Source organism: Sphaerodactylus townsendi, linkage group LG03 (genome assembly GCF_021028975.2).
Source record: "Sphaerodactylus townsendi isolate TG3544 linkage group LG03, MPM_Stown_v2.3, whole genome shotgun sequence".
NCBI classification, from domain to species: Eukaryota; Metazoa; Chordata; class Lepidosauria; order Squamata; family Sphaerodactylidae; genus Sphaerodactylus; species Sphaerodactylus townsendi.
The window spans coordinates 46,823,491-46,847,934 of record NC_059427.1 but is presented as its reverse complement, the minus strand read 5'-3'; the positions used below and the strand labels follow the sequence as shown (position 1 = coordinate 46,847,934).

General features: G+C 43.3%; 1 protein-coding gene across 5 annotated transcripts in view; it reads left to right on the top strand.

The window, feature by feature from the left end:
* The window catches only part of FGD5 (FYVE, RhoGEF and PH domain containing 5), a 157,308-nt gene that overhangs the window by 107,779 nt on the left and 25,085 nt on the right, over positions 1-24,444 (top strand). For all 5 annotated transcript variants that reach the window (XM_048490925.1, XM_048490926.1, XM_048490927.1 and 2 more), the window contains exons 8-12: positions 5,163-5,250; positions 13,597-13,647; positions 14,942-15,000; positions 19,303-19,374; positions 21,672-21,740. In XM_048490925.1, coding sequence (XP_048346882.1) covers positions 5,163-5,250; positions 13,597-13,647; positions 14,942-15,000; positions 19,303-19,374; positions 21,672-21,740 — 339 coding nt within the window. The remainder of the gene's footprint in view (positions 1-5,162; positions 5,251-13,596; positions 13,648-14,941; positions 15,001-19,302; positions 19,375-21,671; positions 21,741-24,444) is intronic.

Genomic DNA, 24,444 nt, shown 5'->3' with positions numbered 1-24,444 from the left:
CCTCAATGTCCTTGTGAGTCATTCCAATACTGCACATTTCCGGATGTAGCAGACATACTCTGTACCTCATCCCTCCTGTCTGCTTCCCCCTACACTGACTGTCAGCCTTAATATATGTCAGTTTTTCCATTTGCAAAGGGTAGGGGTGGAGAGGTAGAAATATTTACTTATCTGACAGAAAAGGTTATGAGGATAAATTGGCTGCTGTATTTTTAATGTTGCTTGGGCTGTCAGCTATTTGAGATATGGATTTTGTCTTCCTGAGCAGCATATCTGAAATATTAATAATGATAATTCATTAAAATGGCTATTCATCAACATTTGCCCATAGATATTTCACTGTCTGTTCCTAGACAGGTAGTCTACAGAGCTACAAAGTCATTGCTAGAAATTACAGGTTTTTAAATATTAGTAATTGCTTTTTGAATTCTCCTCAGCTAAGCCACTGGGAACCTTTATGTCCTTGTTGCCCAGAGGTGCTATATACTGGATCCAAACTCGCTCTAGAGACAGGCAATAAGACTGGCTAAAGAAAGGAAACAAATGCTGTTAGGATTATTACCAGCTGTCATACATTCACAGAAAGAGAGAGAGAGAGAGAGAGAGAGAGAGAGAGAGAGATTCTGTCATATCTGTGTCACAAACTTAAACTGGTTTAACAATCATTTCCTCTTCCCAGAAAAATTTCATAGTTTTGTGAAATGGGCTAATGTTGTATTCACTGAGAGAAAAAAATAGATGTGGGATCTAAAGTGTGGTAGAAATGACTTGTTACCTATTTGCTACATTCCAGTTCATTTGTTTTCAGGGAAGAAAATGTGCATTCAAGCCACTTCTATTACATATAATGTATTCCTTTCTTCACCTGACAGAGGCTCTTGCTACAATTTTTTGGCTTCTTTAGAAGGGCCACACTGGTACAAAATTTATTTAAGTGTTTCAGGTGCTTTTTATCCAATTCTTCTCTCAGTTCACCAGTTCAGAGGTTAGGGCCTGGCCCTGCCGCCAGAAAGGTCTTGGTTCTCTTTGAGTTTATGGTTGGCTCGGCAGTTGGATGTGCTCAGCTCCCTTGGGTGTAGCTGAGAGCCTTGCCTTAATCCAGCTCAAATTGTCTTTACCATAAATCAGGAGAGCTCTTCTCAAGTGGCCTGTGGTGTGTTTCAGATCAATGGTTCTTGCTCTGCCCTTTTCCATCTCCCCTGCAATGCCTCAGGAAGCAGGGTCAGAAAGTATTTCATGGGAGCATCATGGCCCCTAATATTAAATAAGGGATGAAAGTTGCAGCTTAATGCTTTTTATCTGACTCGTGTGTTGCCCCTCAGTTTGACTACAATTGGAGTTAATGGGATTTTTATTTGAGCCATAAATCTGTGGTCAGGAGCTTACTGAGAATCTTTGTCTTCAGTCGCAACGGTATCCGAATAGAAATAAATATAAATATTAGTTGTGTTTAAAGGTAGATGGGAGAATCCTGTTTTGAAACTGGCTTTATTGATTGTGCTTTTAAAAAATAGGAGTGCAAACTGGGGTTGTCAATCCTGTTTCTGACCATACCTCCTGCGCCTTTAGTTGCAGGATTGGGGGCAGGAAAAACCCCCAGTGGGGTATAATGCCATAGAAGCTCCCCCCCCCCCCCCCCGCAAGCAGACATTTTCTCCATGGAAATTGATCTTTATAGTCTGAAGAGATCTCTAAGCTACATCTGGACTTTGGCAATTGCCTCTGTAAGGCAAGGAGAACATAACCTCCAAACAAACAGTCCTGATGTTTGATTTGTTTATTTGTTTTTAACAATAGTTGAACATTAGATGGGATGTAGGTACTCCATGGGCAGCAGGCTGTAACATCACCATTCCACTAGAGACATGGCAGCCTGACCTGTTGCAGGTTTCTAAGAATGTTCTATATGCCGTATCAGGAGCCTTTGGCTGTGGGGGTTCTACTGTTTAGTTTTATGGAATTCTCTGTTTTTAATTTTCACTGTTTGTGCCATGAGATACCTCCAGCAGTTTTTGTTGCATATAAATCTCCTAACTGAATAACAACTGCCTGCTAGCTGGTGGTGCCCCTAAAGACCCCTCTCCCTATTTTTCACAAGTTTTAGCTTTATAGCCCTTTTCTTGTGAACTCACACACCAACAATCTCTTTCCAAATTCAGCCACTGTCACTGCATTCTTTCTAGGTCACCCCAGATACCCTTGCTTCGTCCTGGTCAGAAGGTCCTTCTCTCCAAAGACAAGTCAGCTGTGCATGCAGTCCAAAATAGATGCTTTTTTCTGGTTTACTCTGGGGTGAAGCTATGGCAAACCTAGAGGGTTTTATTTACTGCAGAGTGAGAGTTCTGCTGATTTTGCCAATGGAAGGTAGGGCAGGAAGGTAGGGCAGTCCTGTTCCTCAGCTGCCATTGTAACTGAGTCCCTCATATGACTTTCTTAATATGGCTTGACACTGGTTGTCTCAGAAGGTGATCAGACCCCGCTTCCAAATCCCCCTGATAGTTTACACCTATGCTCAGATAGCTCACTGCAACTGGGATTAATATATTACAGAGTACCAAAGTCACATGTGATTTGCAAATTCTTAGCAGTCTTTTCCCCCTTCCCACCAACCTTTTCCATGTTCTGAAATGATTGGGCGGGGGGGGGGGGGGGGTGTTGGGAATCTCACAGGGATACGCATGGGTTTTCCCAATGGGCCAAATAGCACATTCCTGCAAATCAAGAAAGCAGCAGGAGACAGAAAGGCTGAATCCCCTTCTACGTGTGTGCCACAGTCACAATCCAAAACATGTACCTCATGCATGAGAACTGAGAATGTGTAATTCAGTTGTGAATTTTACAAAGCATACAGGGTGAGGATCCCTATCCTATCCTATGTAATATGTGGACATGAGGTTCCATCCCTAAAAACCATGACAGTGATTCTCTGGGGAGGCCAGTCACTATTTTGGTTATGAATAGGGTTTTTTGTTGTTTTCTTTTGATGATGAAATGGAGTTGTAACTTAAAACCTCTGCTGGCAAGAATGTCCATTCAGTTTCTCTTCCACATTTTACACGAAGTAGCAAATTTCAGACATAACATAAATAGCATGAGAGAGTTTGAAAGGTGCTTTTCGTGTGTGTGTGAAAGCAGGATAAAGTACAGAGTTTCTGCCTGGCTATTCCTCCCTTACCATAATCAGTAACAATTAAAGATGCTGTTTGACATCAGCATTAGCCATAACTGACTCAGCTCCTCTCACTCCCTGACCCAGCTCTGTGACAAAATGTTTTGAACTGCCTGAGTTAAAAAGAGGTGAGCCTATTTGTTTCTCTGCCAAGTCTGTGTGTATTTTTCCATGTTTCTGGTTATATTCAGAGCTACTGTGTATGTGCGTCTGTGGAAGAATTCAACACTTTCCCTTTGCTAATGAGTCTCTAACTGCTGCCAAAAATTATATATTCAAAAGGGGAAAGAAACAGCCTGCTTCCTGCTCTGCAGCTACCTCTGTGATTTTTGACTGCATTTCCTAAAGAGAGTGGTTTAGTACTGTTTTTCCACAGGAACACTGTTGAGATTGCTGGGTCATGCCTTACCAGATGTGTCAAACAGCCATGACAACACACCTGTTTTCTCTTTTTCTGCCATGATAAGCTACTAAGCATACACCAGGCCCCTGCAGTGTCCTTTGAAGTCATAAGTTCATGATGAAGGACGCTTCCTTGGTGGGCTTGTGTACAGGGTGAATGTTAATTTCTCCTGGAAAAGTTCTTAGCTTTGACATGAGCCATGGGTTATTCATGTGCTTGTCATGCCTATGGCAAAAAGTGCAAACAATATCCCAGAAATGGTTAAAGAAACCTGCCTGTACAAAGGGAGAAAGGCCAAGGAGGAGGCTGGACCCACAGTGACCAACACTGGGGAATAGCTTGAACTGGGAGAGAAAGGCAGCTGGTGAGTCCTCCTCCCCCACTTCCAAGGTCAATGAGAGATCTCGCCTAAGCAAATGGGAGAAGACACCCCAACCTGCAGGGGCATCACAGTGGGGGTTTCTTTATAGTGCCCTATTGTTAAACACTCAACTATAAAGGCTGCTGTTAGGCGGAATTATAAGCTAGCATACCTGTCTAGCATACCTTAGCATAGCTTTGCCTGAATAAGAGGGCATGGGGCATCACAGCACTGGGGACACAATAGGAATGCAGACCTTACTGTATAAATAAGTCTGGTCCACAGACTTATGCTTCAATCCTGGAGTGTTGCACAGGATGACCTCCTGTGTGATTGTAGCATCTCCATTAGGGAAATTTGGCATTTTTCTAAATTCAGTGGGTTCCAGAAATAATCCTTACAATCCCACCCTCTGGTCCAAAGAGATATTTTATACATGCTACCATATATAAGATGCCATAAGGGATCGTGTTTACAGGATGCATCTTGAAGATTTGCATTGTACCTATTAATAAAGGGGGGGCTTTTTGTCACCCCCCTCTTTCTCCACCATCTGTCATGGTCAGGACTGCATGTATATCACATCACCGCTTGGGAAGAAATGAACAAACAGTCTGGGGAAGGAGTAAGTGGGAGAACCTGTGGATACTATATCTTCTTCTTAGTCAACCAGGCATCTGTGGAGACAGAACTCAAAAATATTTCCTCTAGTATTTTATTTTAGGCATGTGCATTCAGACATTAAGTAATCAAACCCAAACTGCAAATGCTCCATTAGTTGATATAATTAATATAACTCATCAGAACTGAAAAATTGATGAGGTCATTCATTGGAATTTTGTGGACTGGTTATTTTACAGCTTAGGTGTTTGGGTTGACATTCAGGGTCAGAAAACAAGGGAGAGTTATTCAATAGATACGTTACATTGATTGGAAGGATGTTTTCCAATCAGCAGGCTGCATACGCAGTGAAATTCTAGCAATGCTTTCCTGGGAACAAGCCCCAGTTAGTAGGCTTGAATAGGATACTGAGTTGATCTGTTTAGAATTGAACTGATAGCTCTTGCCATCAAAAAGGACTGTATTGATAGGCTTGTCTTTCCAAGCATTTATAGCAGCTTTTTAGAGATATGTCCTGTGAGACATTTGAAGGCTAACTGGCTTTTTATCTACTGGTTATGGATTCTGACCTCTCCCTTCACACTTTTCTCCCCTTCTCTTGAGAACAGCAGGTTCATGACAGCAGATCCTTGAATGTGAAACATCAGCTTCTCAAAGTGGTGCAGCGCATATTCCAATACCATGTGCTTCTCACAGGTTAGCAAGACTGAAACCTCTGTCCTCATGACAAGACTGCCTTTGTTAGCCTGGTTTTGTGCTTAGCCTGAATCATTGGTCTTAACTGTCAGATTGTGTTTAGGTTCTATCCCATTGTATTGTATGAGTAGTACTATTACTATTTCGTCTTTTTAAAGTTCCTATTGATGAAGAAGGAAAGAGAGCAAAAGATAGAAAAGTACAGAGTGGGGGTGGAGGAAAGAATAAGAGGAAAGGTGCAAATGGAGGCAGAGAAAAGGATATATACCATGGGGGCCTATGGTAGCTTGCAGCAGCCTGGTCTGTAACATGATAGGATCCTTTTACTTTTCTGTTATATATATATAAAAAAGAAAACACCAGAAAAGTAGAAGGATCCTATCATGTTATAGACCAGGCTGCTGCAAGCTACCATAGGCCCCCAGAAAACATTTCATGTTCCCATATAAGACCTTGATTCAAATGAAACACCATAAGAAAACAAATTGCATGGCTTCCTGATTATATGAATAAAATTATTATTATTCCTTAGGTAAGAAACTTTAAAGGAAAAAAGGTCAGGTTTATTAAAGAATAGATTTTACTTATGATTCTTCCTGTGCATACTCCCATAAGATACAGTTGGGGGAGGGTGATAAATCAGAATGATTTCTAAGTCAAGGGATTTAGCCAGAATGCTAAAGTGCACCATAAGTTAATGACAGATGAAACACAAAGTACCCAGGAATAAGCCCCATTGAATGACATGAAATTAAATGAGGTTCTAGTTTCTCCCCAAAATTCCTCAACTGAAAGAATACTTTAAAATACTTCTGCCCACCTAAAAGAAAAGAAGCAAGTGCATGACAGTTGTATCCTCCAACAAGAAAAGGCATGTTAGCCAAATCCAACAGATTTTCATGAGGTCCCCCCAGTGGCCATTTCTTACCCCCACTACATGAGGCTTTAATTATTTTTAAACTGGAAACAAAATATAAATATAGCAATATAATGTTTTGACAAATATATGTACCGGGTTCTCTGATTTCCCAACTTTCTTTTTTTTAAAAAGAGTAAGTCTCTAGCACCTTCTGTTGCAGAGATATGAGGGGAAAGCCATATCCATATCTCTGGAATGGAAAAAGTTTGGGACTTTTTAAATAAAAAGTAGACATTCAAAAAAACTAATACAAATCTGCTCCTAGAATTCTTGCCTTTTTGTGCCTAAGGGCCAATATTCAATCCATGACTTTTTAAATTTAAATGATCTGAAATAACAGTACTGGGGAAGACCTGTTACTGGGATCAGGGGTGGACTGGCCATTTAACTTACAGGGAAATTTACTTGTGGCTCACTACCTTAGAGGGCTGCTGGCGGCCAGAAGAATGTAAAGCCAAGCCCAGCAACTCAGCTGATGTCTCAGGGGCATTCTCACTGGTTGCCAATAAAATACCGAATCATTTTCAAGGTGTTGGTGTTAACCTTTAAGGCCTTACGTGGCTTGGGACCCACATACCTGCGGGACCGTCTTACCCCATATGTCCCGAATCGGTCTCTGCGTTCGGCAGAGGCCAACCTACTGGTGATTCCTGGCCCCTCAATGATATGGCTGGCTTCCACTCGGGCCAGAGCCTTTACAGCTCTGGCCCCCGCCTGGTGGAACGCTCTCCCACCAGCTGTTCGGGCTCTGCGGGATCTGGTTGAGTTCCGCAGGGCCTGTAAGACAGAGCTGTTCCACCGGGCCTTTGGGGAGCCCTGGCCGTTGATAGGGGCCCCCTCCCTCTCCTCCTCTCCTCCCTCTCCTTTATTATAACATCAAGTGGATCCACCACCTCATCCCCCCTCTGGGGCTCTGGGTGAACTGAAGCTGGCGCCATCTTGTTTTAATGTTAGTTTAATGCTAAGTTTAATAATGTTGTATTTTTAATAAGATAGGGTTTATTATTAGAGCCATATTAACTTATATTTATTGGATTTTAATTTATTATTGTGCTCTGTTATATGTTGTTCACTAACGCCATTCTGATGGGCCCTTCTGCTGGGAAGGCAGTCCTATAAAACCCAAGTAATTAATAATAATAATAGCAATAATACAACAATAATAATAATACACATACAATAATAATAATAATAATAATAATAATAATAATAATAATAATAATAATAATAATAATAATAATAATAATAATTAGTTATTTATTTATTTATAAATTTATTTATTTATTTTATTATTGTATTTGTATACCGCCCTCCCTGAAGGCTCAGGGCGGTTTCCAACAAAATAAAAAGTTAAAACATCATATATATAAATTAATTAAAATACATAAAATATTAGACTAGAGATGGCTTCAGCTATTCTATTCCCCCTTTTATGAACCCACGGGAGGCCAGATGTTTGCTTTTTTGTTGCAGTGCTCGATATTATCCCGTGGCCATTAAACGCATACTGGTGGAGACAAGAGGTCCGCTTTACAGGCCTCCGCCCCCCCCATGGAAACTTTGTAAATCCCACAGGGCCCTGATCTCACCTGGAAGCCTGTTCCACCATTGGTGGTAGCCGACCAGAGCCGTAAAAGCCCTGGCCCTTGTAGAGGCCAGCCGGATCGCCTTGGGGCCTTGGGTCACCAGTAGGTCCGCCTCCGGAATGAACGGAGGGGCCTAAAAGAGGTGCGATATAGGGAGAGACGGTCTCTTTAGGAGTATGCAGGGACCCAAGGCCGCTGAATGGCTTTAAAGGTCAAAACCAAAACTTTAAACATGACCTGAATAGCGGTACTCGCATCGGCAGCCAGTGTGAAAGTTGGTATAGGGACCGAGTAATCCAGGTCCCTTTGCTGTTGCTCTGGAAGAGGAGTCTGGCTGCCGCAAATTTCTGTATGAAGTTTCAGTTTCCGGATCATGGCCAAAGGTAAGTCTGCTGCTAGAAGCGAAGTTACAGTAGTCTAATCTGCAGAGGTGACCGTGGCATGGATCACATGTGGCCAGATCAGAACGGAGAGATCACGGGGCCAGTTGCCGTCGCCTTCGCCGCGAGATGGTAAAAGCTGCCTGGGCTGTCTGGGGTGACCTGGACCACCAATGATAAAAGATGGATCCAGAGTCGACTCCCCGAAGGCTCTTGGCATGGACAAAGTTAATTTTAACATCTCTTGCCAAGAAGGGTAGACAGGGCCAAAGGCACACCGGACACTCCCCTCGGCCCAGCTTTTCACAGGACCTCCCGTCTTTAGTGGGGATTCAACTTCCTTGCCAATTTGCACTCCAACCAACCAGCCACAGCATCAAGACAACGCTTGGAGAGCATCAGGGGCCGCAGGGTCGGGCTGCCCTCCATTAGAACAAGAGCTGGAGGTGTCTCATCAGCGTGATTGGATGACACCGCAGCCCAAAACTCCTAACTAGGACTCGCCAGGGGTGCATGTAGATATTAAAAAAGCATTGGGAGAGAGTGATATCGCTCCTCGCGGCACCCCACACATAATGGGGCTTAACGCTTTGAGATCTCATCCCTCGATGCCACCTGCTGTCCCCGATTCTGGAGGAACGTAGATCAGCCAATTTAAAGAGCTGAATCTCGAACCCTCGGGATACTAGCCGTGGTAGGCGGTGGGACCAAAAGGTCAGTGGGTCTACCATATGTCGAACGGCATGCGGTGAGATCTAACAACACCAACAGCTCCGAACCGCCTCTGTCCAGGAATTAGTGTAGTCGGAGGTCGCCCACAACAGTGACCAGCACTCCATCTACGGTCCCATGACCAGCGCTTGGAAGCCAGACTTCGGAAGGGATCCAGTACGTTTGTGTCATCCAGGAATCCGCTGGAGCTGAGCCGCCACTCGCCGGCTCAATTACCTTGCCCAAGAATGGTAAATTGGAAACTGGGCGGTAATTGGCCGGATCTCTCCAGGATCTAGAATGCGGTCTTTTTTAGGAGGTGCTGGCGGACCACTGCCTCTTTAAGCCGCACTCAGGGAAAACTCCTTGCTCAAAGCGGAGCAGTTGACTATATCCAACAGAGGTGGCTCCGAAGCTCCTCCCCCGCCAGCTTTCACCAAATCCAGGAAGGGCATCGGGTCAAAAGGACAAGTGGTAGATCATAAGCAGCATCCAGGGATCCTGTCAACATTCGTTGGGTCAAGTGAAGCTGAAGTGGTCCAAGAAAGCGACCAAAGATCGGCCCAGGGGCCTCTAGTTCACATACCGTATCAATAGTGGCAGGGAGGGACTGGCGGAGGGTCAGGAGTTTGTTTGTGCAGTAGTTCGCCAAATCCTCACAGCCTAATGCCAAATCAGGCTCTTTTGGACCTACTCCGGAAGAGGTCGGGCCAAGCGTCCGAATTCACATCTTGTAAAACAATTGTGCTGGGCGCGAACTAGGAGATTCAATAGCGGAAGCAAAATATGCCCGCTTCGTCTCCTTCACAGCACTCTCATAGGACTTCATAAACGATCTATATTAGTGTCTTGACCCCTCGTCAAGTACCCGCCGCCACCCTCGCTCAAGCCGTCTCAGTTCCCTTTTCATCTTCCTCAGCTCCTCGGTGTACCAAGGAGCCGGGTTGATGCGGGTACGGAGAGGACGCTTTGGAGCGATACCGTCGACGGCTTCAGAGAGCCTGGTGTCCCAGCTCTCTACCAGCTCATCTAGAGTAGCGCCAGTGGGCGGGAGTTCCCGTAGAGCATTTTGGAACCGTTCTGGTTCCATTAGTCTCTGCGGGTGGGCTAAAATATGCCCGTCACCTAGACGGGGGGCATAGGAGCATCAATCCGAGCCTTCAGGACATAGTGGTCAGACCACGGCACTCTTTCTACAGAGGATAAGACCACATGCACACCTGCCGCGAAGACTAGGTCCAGAGTGTGGCCTCCTTGATGAGTAGGGACACCAGTATTTATAAGAGAGAGGCCTAGCGTCGCCATGGATGACACTAGATCAGCGGCCACTGACGAGGAGGCCGAATCAACATGGACGTTGAAGTCACCCAACACAATTAAGCGAGGGTGCTCCAGCGCCCACTCAGAGACGACCTCCAGCAGCCATGACAGGCTATCCGCCGGTGCGCTAGGTGACCGGTACACTAGCAGGATAGCCAGCTTCTCTTGGTAGCCCCAATGAAGGCCTAGACACTCCATGCCATCAATCACCGGGACAGGGGATGTCCTGAAGGCGATAGTATCTCGGATGAGCATCGCCACGCCCCCCCCCCCCCCGGCCCTGTGTCCGAGGCTGCTGGACTGCCACAGTACCCCCTGGAGTGAGATTGTTGAGGGCAACCGTTTCGCCCTCTCTCACCCAGGTCTGTGTGAGATCTGTGATCCATAACTTGAAAGCCCTTGCCTACTAGATGATACCAGCTTTAGTATGAAAATGTGTTCTTGTGTTCCAAAAATGTGTTCTTGTTCCGCTGGACCTATGTTTCCTGAATAGAGTGGCCCCTGTGAATATAGAATTTAGCTATCCTGTGTCTGGAAAATAATTTATTTTGCTCATTTCTAGCAAGTTTGTTGAACTCTGACTTAATGTATTCTTTATTTCACAAGCTGTAGTTCATGCTTAGGCCCCATTTATGTCAAGCATAAATTGCAAGATGGTGGATGGCAGACAGTGTTCTTGCCTGAAATCTCATGTTACCAGTAAGGAATCTATTGTTTCCTAAGAAGTGCTGAGATGACCCCCCCCCCAATTAAAAGACCTTCATCTCACAATAGCATTGTTGCTTTTATATTGCTAAACAAAAAGAATAACACGTATTACAAAATAGATTTAGGATGACCAGCCAAAGAACCACAGCTGCAACGTTTGTGATTTGCCATGCACATGGGGGGATATTACTGTAAACAGCAGTGAATAATCAGAAAGCTCTTTGCAAGCTGCCAAAGACAGCTATTGTGTGTAGTCCAACCAGTCACTGCAGATTGGTTGTTGCAACTAGGGTTGGAGATTCGGATGAACTGAATCCCAGATTCAGCCCGAATTTGGGTGCATTTGGCATATTCGGGCCAAAATCGGCTGAATATATCCTGCCCGAATGTGAACGAATCTAAATGTAAGGCATTCAGGTTTTTTTGTGTTTTCTCACGTTTCTGCCTGCTTTTTAAAGCTAGTAGCACCAAAATTTGAGGGTATCATCCAGAGACAGTCTTGATGGTACCACCCAAGTTTGGTGAAGTTTGGTTCAGGGGGGCCAAAGTTATGGCATCCCAAGAAATTTGCCCAGATTCTCTGCTCTGCAGTGCCTTGGCACCATTGTACCCAATGGAGAATTTCTGGTGTGTAAGCAGGCTGCACATTTTTGAACGTAGAATCACCAGACTTTCAAAGTGGCTCCAGGAGGCCCTCCTGGTAATAGCATCCAGGCTTGGTGAACTTAGCAAAAAGCTTGAAAATGCCTCATAGCTTATAGCCAAATCCTTATGTTTTGAGCCCTCATTTAGGGATGTTAATGACCGATTTATACAAAACAATTGTGCTGGGTGAGAGCAAGCAGATGCAATACAGGATGCAAAGTAATCTTTCTTGGCCTCCTTTATCGCCAACTCATAGGCTTTCATAAGCGCCCTATAAGTTATTCTCATTGCCTCATTGCCTCCACACTCTCTCAAGTTGTCTGAGCTCTCATTTCCTCAAATGTAGCTCCTCTGTATACCAGGGAGCACGCTGGGGATGAGAGTGCAGAAGATGGCAGGGAGCAGTGACATCCGACAGTGACATCGACTTGCTCATAAAAAATGCCAGTGAGTGTAGGGTCCCACAGAGCATTCTGGGAACTAAGTGGATCCATAAGTCTCCGCGGGCAAACTGAAATCTGCTTGTCGCCCAAACTGGGGTAGGGCAGTAACTCCACCTGAATGCTCAGGGCGAAATTGTCGGACCATGCTACTCTACTAACAGAAGATACAACCATATCTATTCCCACCCCAAAAATCAAATACAGAGTGTGACCTGCCTGATGTGTGGGGTCAGTGTTGATAAGAGAGAGGCCTAGTGCCACCATGGATGACACTAGATCCACAGTCATGTGGCATGAGGCTGCATCCGCATGAATGTTGAAGTCCTTCAGGACAATAAACCTGAAGAACTGCAATCCCCACCCCAAGACAGCCTCCAGCAGCTGTAACAGGCTGCCTGCCGGTGCACTAGGCAACCAGTACACCAGAAGGACAGCTAGCCTCTCCAAGACCCCCCACATCAGACCAACACACTCTATCCCAGGGAGTGTCAGCACAGGAATTGCCCGAAAGGGAATAGAATCATGGATGAAGACTGCAACCCCCCCCCCCCCCCGGCCTTGTGTTTGGCATTGGTGAAGGCACACAACACCTGGGGGACGAACGCACTCAGAGTAACTGTCTCATCCTCCTTAACCCAGGTTTCTGTGATGCATGCCGGGTCCATCTGCTGGTCCTTGAGATAATCCCTGAGGACACTGATCTTATTGTTGATGGACCTGGCATTCATCAGCACCAATTATGAAACAGGGAAAACCCCTTGTCCACAACCCTCAGATCTGGGAATAGGAATGAGTTCAGAATGGGGATGAGTCATATATTGTCTCAACCCCCTTCTCTCATTTGGCCTCATCCTATCAGCATACCTTTCCCATCCCTGCCCCCTTTTCAGCCCCTATAGTGGCCAGTCTCTCCCCAGGAAACAGGTTCAGGTTGTATTGCTTGGAGCGGGCATCCTAGCGCTGCTCCATTGCTTCCATCATTTTGGATTCCCCATCCCATCCCCCAACCAGTCCCCAAATAGGCAGCGCTCTTGTGCTAGTGCCCTTGGCCACTGCCCAAGGCTGCTGCTGCAGTATCTTATATAGCTGCCAGGCCCCACCTTCCACAGGTGTTCCAAATGGGGTGGGTGGGGAAGGACTCTCCCTCCCTCTGGCCACAGGTGCAAGCAACAGGTCACCAGGTCTTGTTCACGTCTTGTTCTGCTGGCAGGTAAGCAGGCTCTCTTGCACACAGGACTGACAGGCTTACTCACGTAGTATTGTAGCCATGAAAACTCAGTATGAACTTGTATACTACATATTTTTATTTCAAATCCCAATTCCGTGCCCAATCTGAAAAAAACCCAGTGATAAAGTTTATATCTGAAAGAATGTTAGAAGTTACAGTCCACAAATTAGTTAAGAATAGTCTTTGGTCTAAAAAACTGTTATACTTCATTCTGAGTGGAGATAGAAATGACTTCATTAATGTATGGTATGGGCTGAAAATCTTCTAACACCTTGTCTTACATTACCATGTACATGAGAAATTAAGGACATTACAGAAATGCAGATTTAGCATTTGATTGGATCAAAAAGGGTTCTTTGCTTGTGTGAGACTTACTATGTATTTTCAATCTGATTGTTTCTCACAGATTACTTGAATAATCTTTGTCCTGATTCTGCTGAGTATGAGGACACACAAGGTAATTTAAAATAAGCATAATAATATTTATTTTAATTATAAATAACTAGTGACTCATTTTGTTTAGGAAGAACTCTATGAACTCTATGAAAAGTAAACTCTATGAAAAGTAAATGATGAAACTGTAAATACTTTGTTGTGGTCAAGGGTTGCTTGTTGTATGAGGTTTATATGATACATTGGGCATGTGATCATGACTTTTCTCCTTAGGGTTTCATGTGGGGTAGGATCTTGTTGGAAGGATTTTTAATGTATATGCCGGATCTTCCAGTCTAAAAGCCATGCTGATGTGAGAGAAACTCATAGAAGTAGAAGCCCCCAGTATATGCATAAGCTATAGAGATTTAATACGAGAGATGTACCTAGGATGGGGCAAGGCAGGGCATGTACCTTGGGTTCCATTCCTTGAAGGGGGTGCCAGTGTGCACCCCACAACCTCCAAGTGGCTACTATTGAACTGCACCCTCCCAGAACTCCGCAGAGTTTTGGGGATGGGGACACAATTGAATGCCGAACCCATCCAGAGCAAGCTCAACTTTCAACTGGGGTTCCTCCACCCCAAACTCCATGTGGAGTTTGCGGGCCAAGCACACATGTTCAACGCTGAGCTCAGCCTGGCTCGGGTTGAGTTTCAAGCCTGCAGTTTAAAGCTCAACCCAGCTAAGCTGATCTCAGCAGTGAACTGAAGAGTTGCTCTGTCCAGCTCCAACTTTATTCTTCTGGCACACACCCCACACTGCACCTGGAGGACACACAAGGCAATTTAAAATGAGCATAATAATATTTATTTTAATAATAAATAACTAGTGACTCATTTTGTCTAGGAAGAACTCTACGAACCACACTTTACCATTGTACTTGGATCTCCACTTAATATAGAGATAAGGTGAAGGTGGAGCTTGGGGGCAACAGAGCCAGCAGGTTAAAGCTGCTTCCAGTCAGAGCCACTGCTCAGTGCTCAGAGCCAAGTGGAATTGGGCGGGGGGACAGCTAGTAGTACTTGCCATGATCACCACTTTCTACAGATACACCCCTGATTTAATATATTCTATAAACACATCCTCCCTTAGTATGACTAAATCAAGAATTGAAACGCAGAAAGGTTTCAGATACATTCTATGAACTCACAGAAGCAAGCACACACAGAAAACCCATTCTAAATCTACATATCTGTCACATTACTAAGATCATTGAACACTTTTGTATTTGGTTTTCGGTTTCATCTGTATGGTTTTCTAAATACGTAGTCTTCTATGAGGTTTGCTTATGCCTTTCCGCTTCATTTCCCTTCCCAGCTGCCTTGCTCCTGATCTCTGAAGTTGCAGACCGAGCCAATGATAGCATGCAACAAGGGGTGAGTGCTGACAAGCCGTGGTTCTCCCTAATCAGTAGCCCATTTCCAACATCTCAGAATCTCTGCAGAATTCAGTATTCATGTTGTTTTTTTAAAAAAGAAAGAGATAGAAGAAACCTGAGATGAGATGGAAATGTTCATTAAGGAAGTAAGAATATACAGAATCACAACATAAAAGTTTGATCCTGTGTATCACAGGTGTCAAACTCGCGGCCCTCCAGATGTTCATGAACTACAATTCCCATCAGCCCTTGCCAATGCTCATGTTGGGAGGGACTGATGGAAATTGTAGTTCATGAACATCTGGGGCCGTGAGTTTGACACCCCTGCTGTATATGCTTACTCAGATGTAAATTCATTTGCTATCGAACAAAATGAGGCTTACTTCTGAGTATATCGTCGAACTTTGTTAGTAGTTCACTCACGCATGTTATTTGCCTCTAATATTCACATACTTTTCCAACAGTACGCTGTGCTAACACGATTCTTATGAGAATATGCTCTGGAGCCTGCAATACCTTTACAATAATTCTAAAGAGCTTGTTGTTTCAGGGGAAGGGGGGGAATCGGCTTTCCAGAACTACTTCTGACAGCTTGTGGTACACCTTCACAGGTTAGGGTTGCCAAGTTGCAACCTGGAAATCCTCACTATGGATTTGATTTCCTTGATGTAGCACTTCCTTCTCCAATCTGTCATCCACTCCTTTCCCCCATCTGCTGTAACAAGCAGGACTCCAGGGATATGGCACAGCAGGCAGAAGACAGAAACAGATGACAGGACTGGGCTTTTTGCTGCATCAGGAAATGTATAGATAAGTGCTGATCTATGGCTTGCAACCTGGCAACACTAATTTTTCTACACCCTGAAATATAGAAGCTGCAGCTCTTATAAGAGCATATGGACACCGGTCCTCAGACGAAGTGTAAGTGCTCAGCAATATAATACATACATTTTCCAGATACGACTTTTTGATTGAAAATAGATGGGCTTGAGCAGCTTCTGTTGAACTGTATGTTGGAAATGGAAACTGTTCTGCTTGCTCACCTGCCCTTTCATGCTGCTGGAGGATTCTGGATTGGCCTTTATTGTTGTTTTAGAAATGAAGGCCTTTTGGGAGAGAAGGGTGCCAATAGCCTGTGAGGCAGATCTATTCACCACCTTGTGTCTGGTTGAACGAGTCCCTTAGCATCACTGAAGACAGAAGTGTCTATGAAGTGGAAACAAACTTCCACCATTTAAAAATGAAAAACCAAGTGCTTGGTCCATATGGAAAATAAAAACAGCCACTTAAAACAGAGCCAAGAAGGCCCCCCTTTTCCTCACAGCTGGGAAATCCTTCATTGTGGGATTTTCAATTTGTGATTGTGGGATTTCAATTCTCTGAAACATGTGCAAAGTCTAAGCACTGCTAACATATTAATGAACTATTTTATGGACCAGGTTTCACTGGTTCTTCCTTGTGAACAAAAGACAGATGGGTCCTTGCACAGAAAAGCCTGTGGATAGTTATATAACACCAAAGGGGAAACCGATTAATAAGAACCAAACTTTTTAGAATGATGCCTTCTAACGCATCGGTAAGGTTGCCACCGAAAATTAAATTGTTTATCTGTGATTTTCAATAAAGCAGCACTTTGACTTGGATCCCACCTAGAATTTTTACAGCCATGGGTTGCCCCTTCCCACTGCAGCCCCAGGCTCCCTCCAGATGGCCACTTGTGGGAAATGGGGTCCCCCGGAAGTACTTGGGGGGAGATTAGAATTGGCAGAAATTACAAACACACACATCTCCTGCATGCCCGTAGAAATTCTAGGTGGGATCCAAGCTAGCTAAAATAAAATTCTATAGGTGAAGTTTATGGATAGCATTAGCTTAGAAAATGAAAGAACATTATTTTAACTAAACTATTTGTAATATCTATCAATAGATATTAACCATACTAGTTAAAATATTCCTCCATGTTGAATGAGAATTCACCCAGGAATCTGACACCCTTAGAATTAGAATTCGCCAAGTTGAATTAGAATTCATCCGGAAGTGTGACACCATCTCCCAAGGGCTTAACAATGAATTCCTCAGTCAATGTAGGTGTCCACTAACATAGCAGTACCTGGGCTCCCCCAGCTAGTACAAGTTCTAACAAAATTAGGGAAATGACATTAGCTCAAATTATTGTTATTGTGAATAGTCTCTGTACTCTTTTTTTAAATTTTAAATAATTACATCTTATTTTGTACTCTGTGCATTTCATGGTCATTTGACCCTGCTGCTTTTTAAAAAAATCAGTCTTCAATCTTTATTTTCTTTCAGTCTTTTTTTTCAGTCTATTTAATATATTTTTTCAGTCTTTTTTCAGTCTTCATAAACGTTGTGAATGCAGAGAGCCTGCTTAAACTATCATTACAACATTTCAGCCTTCTGTTGATATTTCAAGGTCATTTTTCAAATGGTGGTATTCTGACACCACCAATAACACCAATGATGACAATGTCCTCCCTTGAAAATCTTCATTATTTAAGCCATGTGTGAAAGAAAACAACCTGATTCCATACAGCAAAAATGGGGCGGGGGGGGACATGTGAAAGAACCTTGCTCAAACGATTCCAGTGCTTGTGGATCAACTCCCAAGAAATTCAGGAGTAACTCAAGTGTGTAGAAAGGTCACAGGGACTAAGGGTGGAGAAAGGACTGTTTAGGGAGTGAGGGAATGAGCCATATTTTATTTATTTGCTTCAGTTATAGTCTGCCTTTCTCACAGAGACTCATACCCATGGAAATTTCCCACAAAACACTTCCTCTCTTCCTCTTCCCCAATCCCAAAACTACTTTGCTAAACATTAAGGGGCCTTGTGGTGTTCAACAAGTAAAAGAGATAGGGAAATGCTATCAGAGAGTCTGGTTCTTGAATTCTTGGCACAACTTTAAAGTGAAGAAAAGATGTTTTTTTTAAAGTAAATTACAGGTCTTGCTGTTAAGTAACGAATTGTTTAATTTGCCTATTAAAGTAATTATTATAATTTTCTGTGCAATGAGCGTAGCAATTTCTCTCAATGGAATATGGGCCAAACATGTAATCTGGACAAAATTGTACAAAGCAGGTTTTGTATGTACATGATTGCCCTTTTGCTGGACTGATTAAAATTCAGTCCACACATTTAATTCATAATTACTTGGTTTATCATATCAATTAATTTATTTAGCCTTTTATTATTGGCCCTAAGCAAAACTTAATGGGCAGAGTCATGTTCTTTTGTAACTCTCTTTCATATCCTGATGATCTTACATATGTTTCCTTGGAAGTAAGTCCCACTGTTTCCCAAGGGATTTTCCCAAAGTAAGTGTGCAAAGCTGTAGTCCCACTCTCCCAAAAAGCCATCTGTCCAATTAACATTGCCCAAGAGAATGAGGAAACTACGTCAGAAGAGGGGGGGGGGACTTTGGAATGTCAGTATCAGTGCCTGTATCAGTGCTGCCATTGTAATTAGAGTAATTCATATAAAACTCATCCCTTTCCTACCCAAGAGCCATCTAACACTGTCGCTTTAATGGGAACAGAGCTCTTGTTAGATTAACTTCAGATACTGTGCTGTGGGGAATCATACAGCTTGCCAGGGCTCGTTGATTGCGTCCTAGCAGTTCAGCACAGGTAGACAGTTAATAGGGTCAGACTTTGATAATGAGCTCCCTGATCTCTGCAAACCATTTGGAAAGGAGGGACAGTTTCATTAGGCACTTACAACTTAACCTTTTAAGACTATGACTATGAATCTATTGCTCCTGAATCTTTTTTAAAAAAACCCTCAAATGATTCCATCAGTGATACTTTGACATTAAAAGGTGATTTCAGTTACCCTTATCACTTTTAGCAATTATGTGGTAACAGGAGGTGGGCAGGAAAAAGGGATGGTTATTTTAAAATGTGTTTGTAGATTAATTGTCAGTCTTACCCATCAGGCAAGAACGGCTTTAGATTCCCAAGCCAATTTAAAATATCCCATTAAAATCCAGGTTATATTGCTTAAAGCACATTTTGACCATATGAATTATTCCACCGTTCCTAATGCTCATCTATGGGGGAGGGGGGGAAACTCAGTCTATTAATGACAGTAAGCAATTTCTTATTATCCATTGGACTGAACAGTCACCGGTCTGAGCCCTTCAGGGGTAGAGCAGTTCATCAAATCGAATGAATGAATGAATGAATGAATGAATGAATGAATGAATGAATGAATGAATGAATGAATGAATGAACTTCTAAGAGTTGAGAACTAAACAATCAATGATTACTTACCTGTCACAGGAAAATTTGCAGAAGTTGGTGCATATAGAGCACAGTGTCAAGGGACAGAGCAACCTCCTCCAGCCAGGAAGGGTAAGTTGACTTAGCCTTGACACCCCTGATCATAAATTTGCCAGTTCTTAAATCTAACATTCTTGTGCCCATAATGTCTGTATAACAGGTACAGTTTTCGCAACTGAAGCAATCACTTCTGTCTCCTAGCCTGTGAAAAAGTTCAAAGGTTGATTTTCAGTTAGCTATGCAGTTTTTAGGACATCACAGCTTTGCCAGGTTGCGGGGGGGGGGGGATCCTCCACTCCTAATGGTCACATAGGTACATGTTTACATTGTTTGATTATGGTTAACACACATGTCTGTCCAGGACAGATGGTGCTCTATGTTACTTAAACCAAGAACCAAATTAGAGCTGATGTGGGAAATCCATGATCAGCCGTTCCTTCAGTTTGTCTGATGTAATTTTATTTTGAAGCATTTATTCCTTTGCTAATTTGGCAGATCGTTCCTGGGATGGGAAACTGTCTAATACATTTGTGTCCTCCAAGGAGTTCTAGGCAGCATACACTATTTTCTCATTCTCATGACAGTCCACTGAGGCAGGTTAGACTGCCAGAGAATGACTGAGGCAGCACTTGCGCATTATGAACAATGTACTGTAGCAGTCCTTTGCAACTGTATTTTCCCTTGCTGACAACTTAACCTAGTTGCCAAACAATTGCTATAGTGCAATGATAGTACAGTATGCAGGAATGCACATGGTTATTCATGAAGACATGAAGCTGTGTTCTACTGAATGAGACCATTGGTCCATCCAAGTCAGTATTGCCTATTCTAACTAGCAGCAGCTTTTTTGGGTCTTCGCCAGAGGGTTTTCATATCACCTGCTACCTGAACCTTTTCTCTGGCAATGCCCAGAACTATCTACATGCCAAACAGATGCACCGCCACTGAACCACAGCCCCACTCTGCTAAGTAACTGTATGGCAGAGGAAGGGTATGAACCCCTGTTTCCAAGAACCTAGACCAGTGGTGGCGAACCTATGGCATATGTGCCAGAGGTGGCACTCAGAGCCCTCTCTGTGGGCAAGTGCGCACAGAGTTCATCATGAGGGAGGGGCAGAAAATCACCCACCCACACACACACACATATAGGCTGGCCTGGGCCACTGGGCATGACCCGTTCAAAGCATTGCATGGTTGCTTCACCAAGCTTACTCCCGAGTAATGCACGCCTCGGAGCCCACCGTTTTTTCTAAACTAAAACCTCAGTATTCGGGTTAAATTGCCGTGTTGGCACTTTGCGATAAATAAGTGGGTTTTGGGTTGCCATTTGGGCACTCGGTCTCGAAAAGGTTCGCCATCACTGACCTAGACCAACTTCTTACTGACATATCACACTAGCTCTCTTTAATATTTTTTCTGTGATATTTCTCCAATCTAATCACTGGCCTTTAAAAAAAATTAGTTCCACTAACAAAATTAGAAGGGGGAAATACAGGTACAGTTCTGTCCTCTCCCTCCATCCCCAGAGGACTTGTAGCAGCTTCAGGGATGTTTGGAGTCTATATCTAGAAAACAGAATAAAAGGAAAAGTTAAGTATATCTTTCCCCTGGCACTGCTTGCCCCAACAGATTAGTACCTCCATGCAATTTATTTGATGTTGAAAAAGAAGCCACGGGAGATCCTGATCAGAGATTCTCTGTGTCATATCCACTTTGACCCAAAGAGACTGAATGTTTCAAGGACGCTAGAAATAGAGTATTATTCCAAAATGTTACGATGTTGAATATGTCGTTTCCTCCTCAAGAAAGTGCTCTGTAGGGCTGGCTGATGCCTTGCGACAGCTGTGCTAGCGTCACTTTCTACCCTTCCAACACGGAAGCTGTCATCACGCAATAAGCTTCATGGGTTTCTTTTTATTCAGCAGTGACAGACTTCACTTACAGCAGTGATGGTGAACCTATGACACATGTGTAAAAGGTGACATGCATGACATTTTAGGTAACATACCAGCATTCACCAACACCTGACAACTGTTATTCTCCCTGTTTGAGTTTGTGTCTTTTTTGTAATGATTTGACATTTCTTTACATAATACATGGCACCACACATGATCGGGCTGTATTTTTTTAAATAAATGAATATGTAAATAATTGTTTCTCTTTTGTTCTGTGTGTGTGTGTGTGTGTGTGTGTGTGTGAGAGAGAGAGAGAGAGAGAGAGAGAGAGAGAGAGAGAGAGAGAGAGGTGTCTGTGATGGCATTTTTCCTCTTTTTACTTACTAAATCAGTGCACAACGTATACCAGGTCACATGATGAATCACTGAACACAGTAAATGGTGTCCTCTTCATGCGTCTGTTTCTTTCCACAGGTGTTTCTTAAAGAAGGAACGCTAATGAAAGTGTCTGGAAAAAACCGGCACCCTCGACACTTGTTCTTGGTAAGCCATTTATATATTTATTTGTCTCTGGCTGGATCCACACATCATTGGTTATTGTATTGTTGCAGGCGTGTAGCTGCAATGGGGACATCCGGGGTGGCTTGTCCCAGGCGGCTCCATTGCAGTCATGTAGGGAGGCGGGGCCAGGGGCGTGCTGGAGGCGGGGCAGGGGTGGGGCATGTCAGGGGAGGGTGCATGCGGGCAATACACGCCCCAGGTACAGTTCCCCCTTCCTTCGTCACTGTACTGTTGTAATCATTTTCCTGGCAAGCAGGTGAATGATTACAATATTGCACATTATCTAATTAAATGTGGATCCTCCCTCTGTCATACATCAGTCATATGTACTGACAAGCAGAATTTGGTGATGAAATCCAAATGCAACTACCAAATTATTGGTCAGAAAGAGCTGCCATCTTGGCATTAGTACTGATTCAGTACAAAAGCGTTCTAGTGAAGTTACTTCCAACAAGTCTTATTTATCTGAGTCAAGGCTCAGCTCTGGAACCTGTGGAGGAATAAGAATGTAAAAATGAATATACAGTGGGTGGTCCCTTATCAATGAATGCCATTGGCCTCAAGTGTGAGATGAGGAAGCAAGAATTTCCAGGTACCAGTACATTCTCATGTAGTACTGTTCTTGCCAACTCTGTTTATTTATGTGATTGTTTTCAATTCATTTATAATCCACCATTCTCATTGAGGCTGAAAGTGGATTGCATAGTTAAGAACAATACAACAGAAACAGAACAATAGGTACAACAAACAAAGCAATAAATAATGGATTGCATAATTGGAGATGTGCTAGAATGCTGTATGATGCATGCTGTAAAGTAGAATTACAAAACAGGAGTGCAATACTATAAAACAATGCAATATATATGATACATAAAATGAACAATATATATAAAATAAATAAAAAATGATCAATGTAATGAAGAGTATCTAGATCAATGTAATGAAGAGTATCTAGAGTTTCACAAAAGACAACTATACCCTTGTGGGAGTTTTCTGACCTTGTCAACCACAACAGAGAATGGGCAGGGACAAGCAGCTGTTGATCTAACTCATTTGCAGGGTAACACCTTCAGAAGGTTTAGCTCACATGAGCAAAGCTATCTCAGAAGAACGTAACAAGAGAGGCAATCTGGCATCTACCGTATATGCTCAAGTATAAGCCGACCCGAATATAAGCTGAGGCACCTAATTTTACCACAAAAAACTGGGAAACTTATTGACTCAAGTATAAGCCTTTGAACTTGACTCAGTAGCAGCTAAAAACAGAAGATTTGGGAGCAAGATAAGATAGAGTTGCTTAACAGAGTTTGCATTAGGGATGAGCAGCTTACCAGCACTCTAGGAACACAAATGAACCACTGTTTTCCTCCAATTCTGGGATTCATAGCCATGCCAGCCTAAACTTTGCTCCAAAGAACTCTTTGTCTTCAGCAACATCAGTATTTGGCAGTAAACTACTGTATGAAGAATTGTATGAAGAAATGCAATGCACCAGTAACCCTTAGGAGATAAATGCCTCGATTTCTTTTAACACACACACACAACCTAGTTGTAATGCTTTGCAGGCTGTCCTTACAGCTTGTTTGTACGACTCTCTGGTGAGTTAGAAAAAAAACAGCAACATGCTTCGCGGATTCCCACAGCAGCCCCAGCTCCAGCTGCCATCTTGGAATTACCGTATATACTCAAGTCAAGGCTCAGCTCTGGAACCTGTGAAGGAATAAGAATGTAAAAATGAATATAAAGTGAGTGGTCCCTTATCAATGAATGCCATTGGCCACAAATGTGGCCAATGGGGGGCTTTTCCCCCTTAAAAAATGTGCTGAAAAAGTCGGCTTATACTCCAGAATATTTGGTATGTGGGTCATAGACCAAGAAGCACTTTGATGAACTGAACCCAGAAACCAATTGGTAGTTAATGCAACAACTGCAGAACAGGTGTATTATGCAACCACACCTAACTTCCAATCAAGCATTCTGTTACCCTGGTGAAGTAATAGTTGGAGGTGTAGACCTAGCCTAAGGTCTCATTATAATTGTTAAAGTGTCATTGCCTGATATAACCAAAATAAGGGATGAATTGAAATTAGAGTAACTGTACAATAGGTAGCGTTAACACCTCCGGGTTGAAAATCTGGAGATTTGGGGGTGGAGACTGGGAATCTCAATGGGGTACGTTGCCATAGAGTCGACCCTCTAAAGCAGCCATTTCCTGCATGGGAACTAATCTGTGTAGTCTGGAGATGAGAGCAAATTATAGGGGGATCCCAGGTCCCAGCTGGAGATTGGCATCCCTATCGGGGAGTTATGGGGTAGCCGTTCTAAATTAGACATGACTTTGAGCTTTTGCTGAAAATTGTGCACCTCAGACTGAGACTTGCTGTTAACTTCAGGGAGGAAGTGATGATAATCCCTTGGCAGCTGAATGTATTGCTGGAGCCAGTTCTTGGGCCTTTAAGAGACACATGAATATATATACCGGTGACAGTTTTGTCTGCTTCCTTGCCAGAAATGGAATGGCAAGGTCAGGCACATACATTGTTGTTAGTGATAATCTGCTGGAGTCAGACTGACAGCAGAGCCACCGAGTCTCATGATTTCTTAAAAAAAGGTTTTCAGCTAATTAACTGACTGAATTAAAATAAAATGTGTGATATTTTGTGGTATTTCCCAGCACCATCAGCTG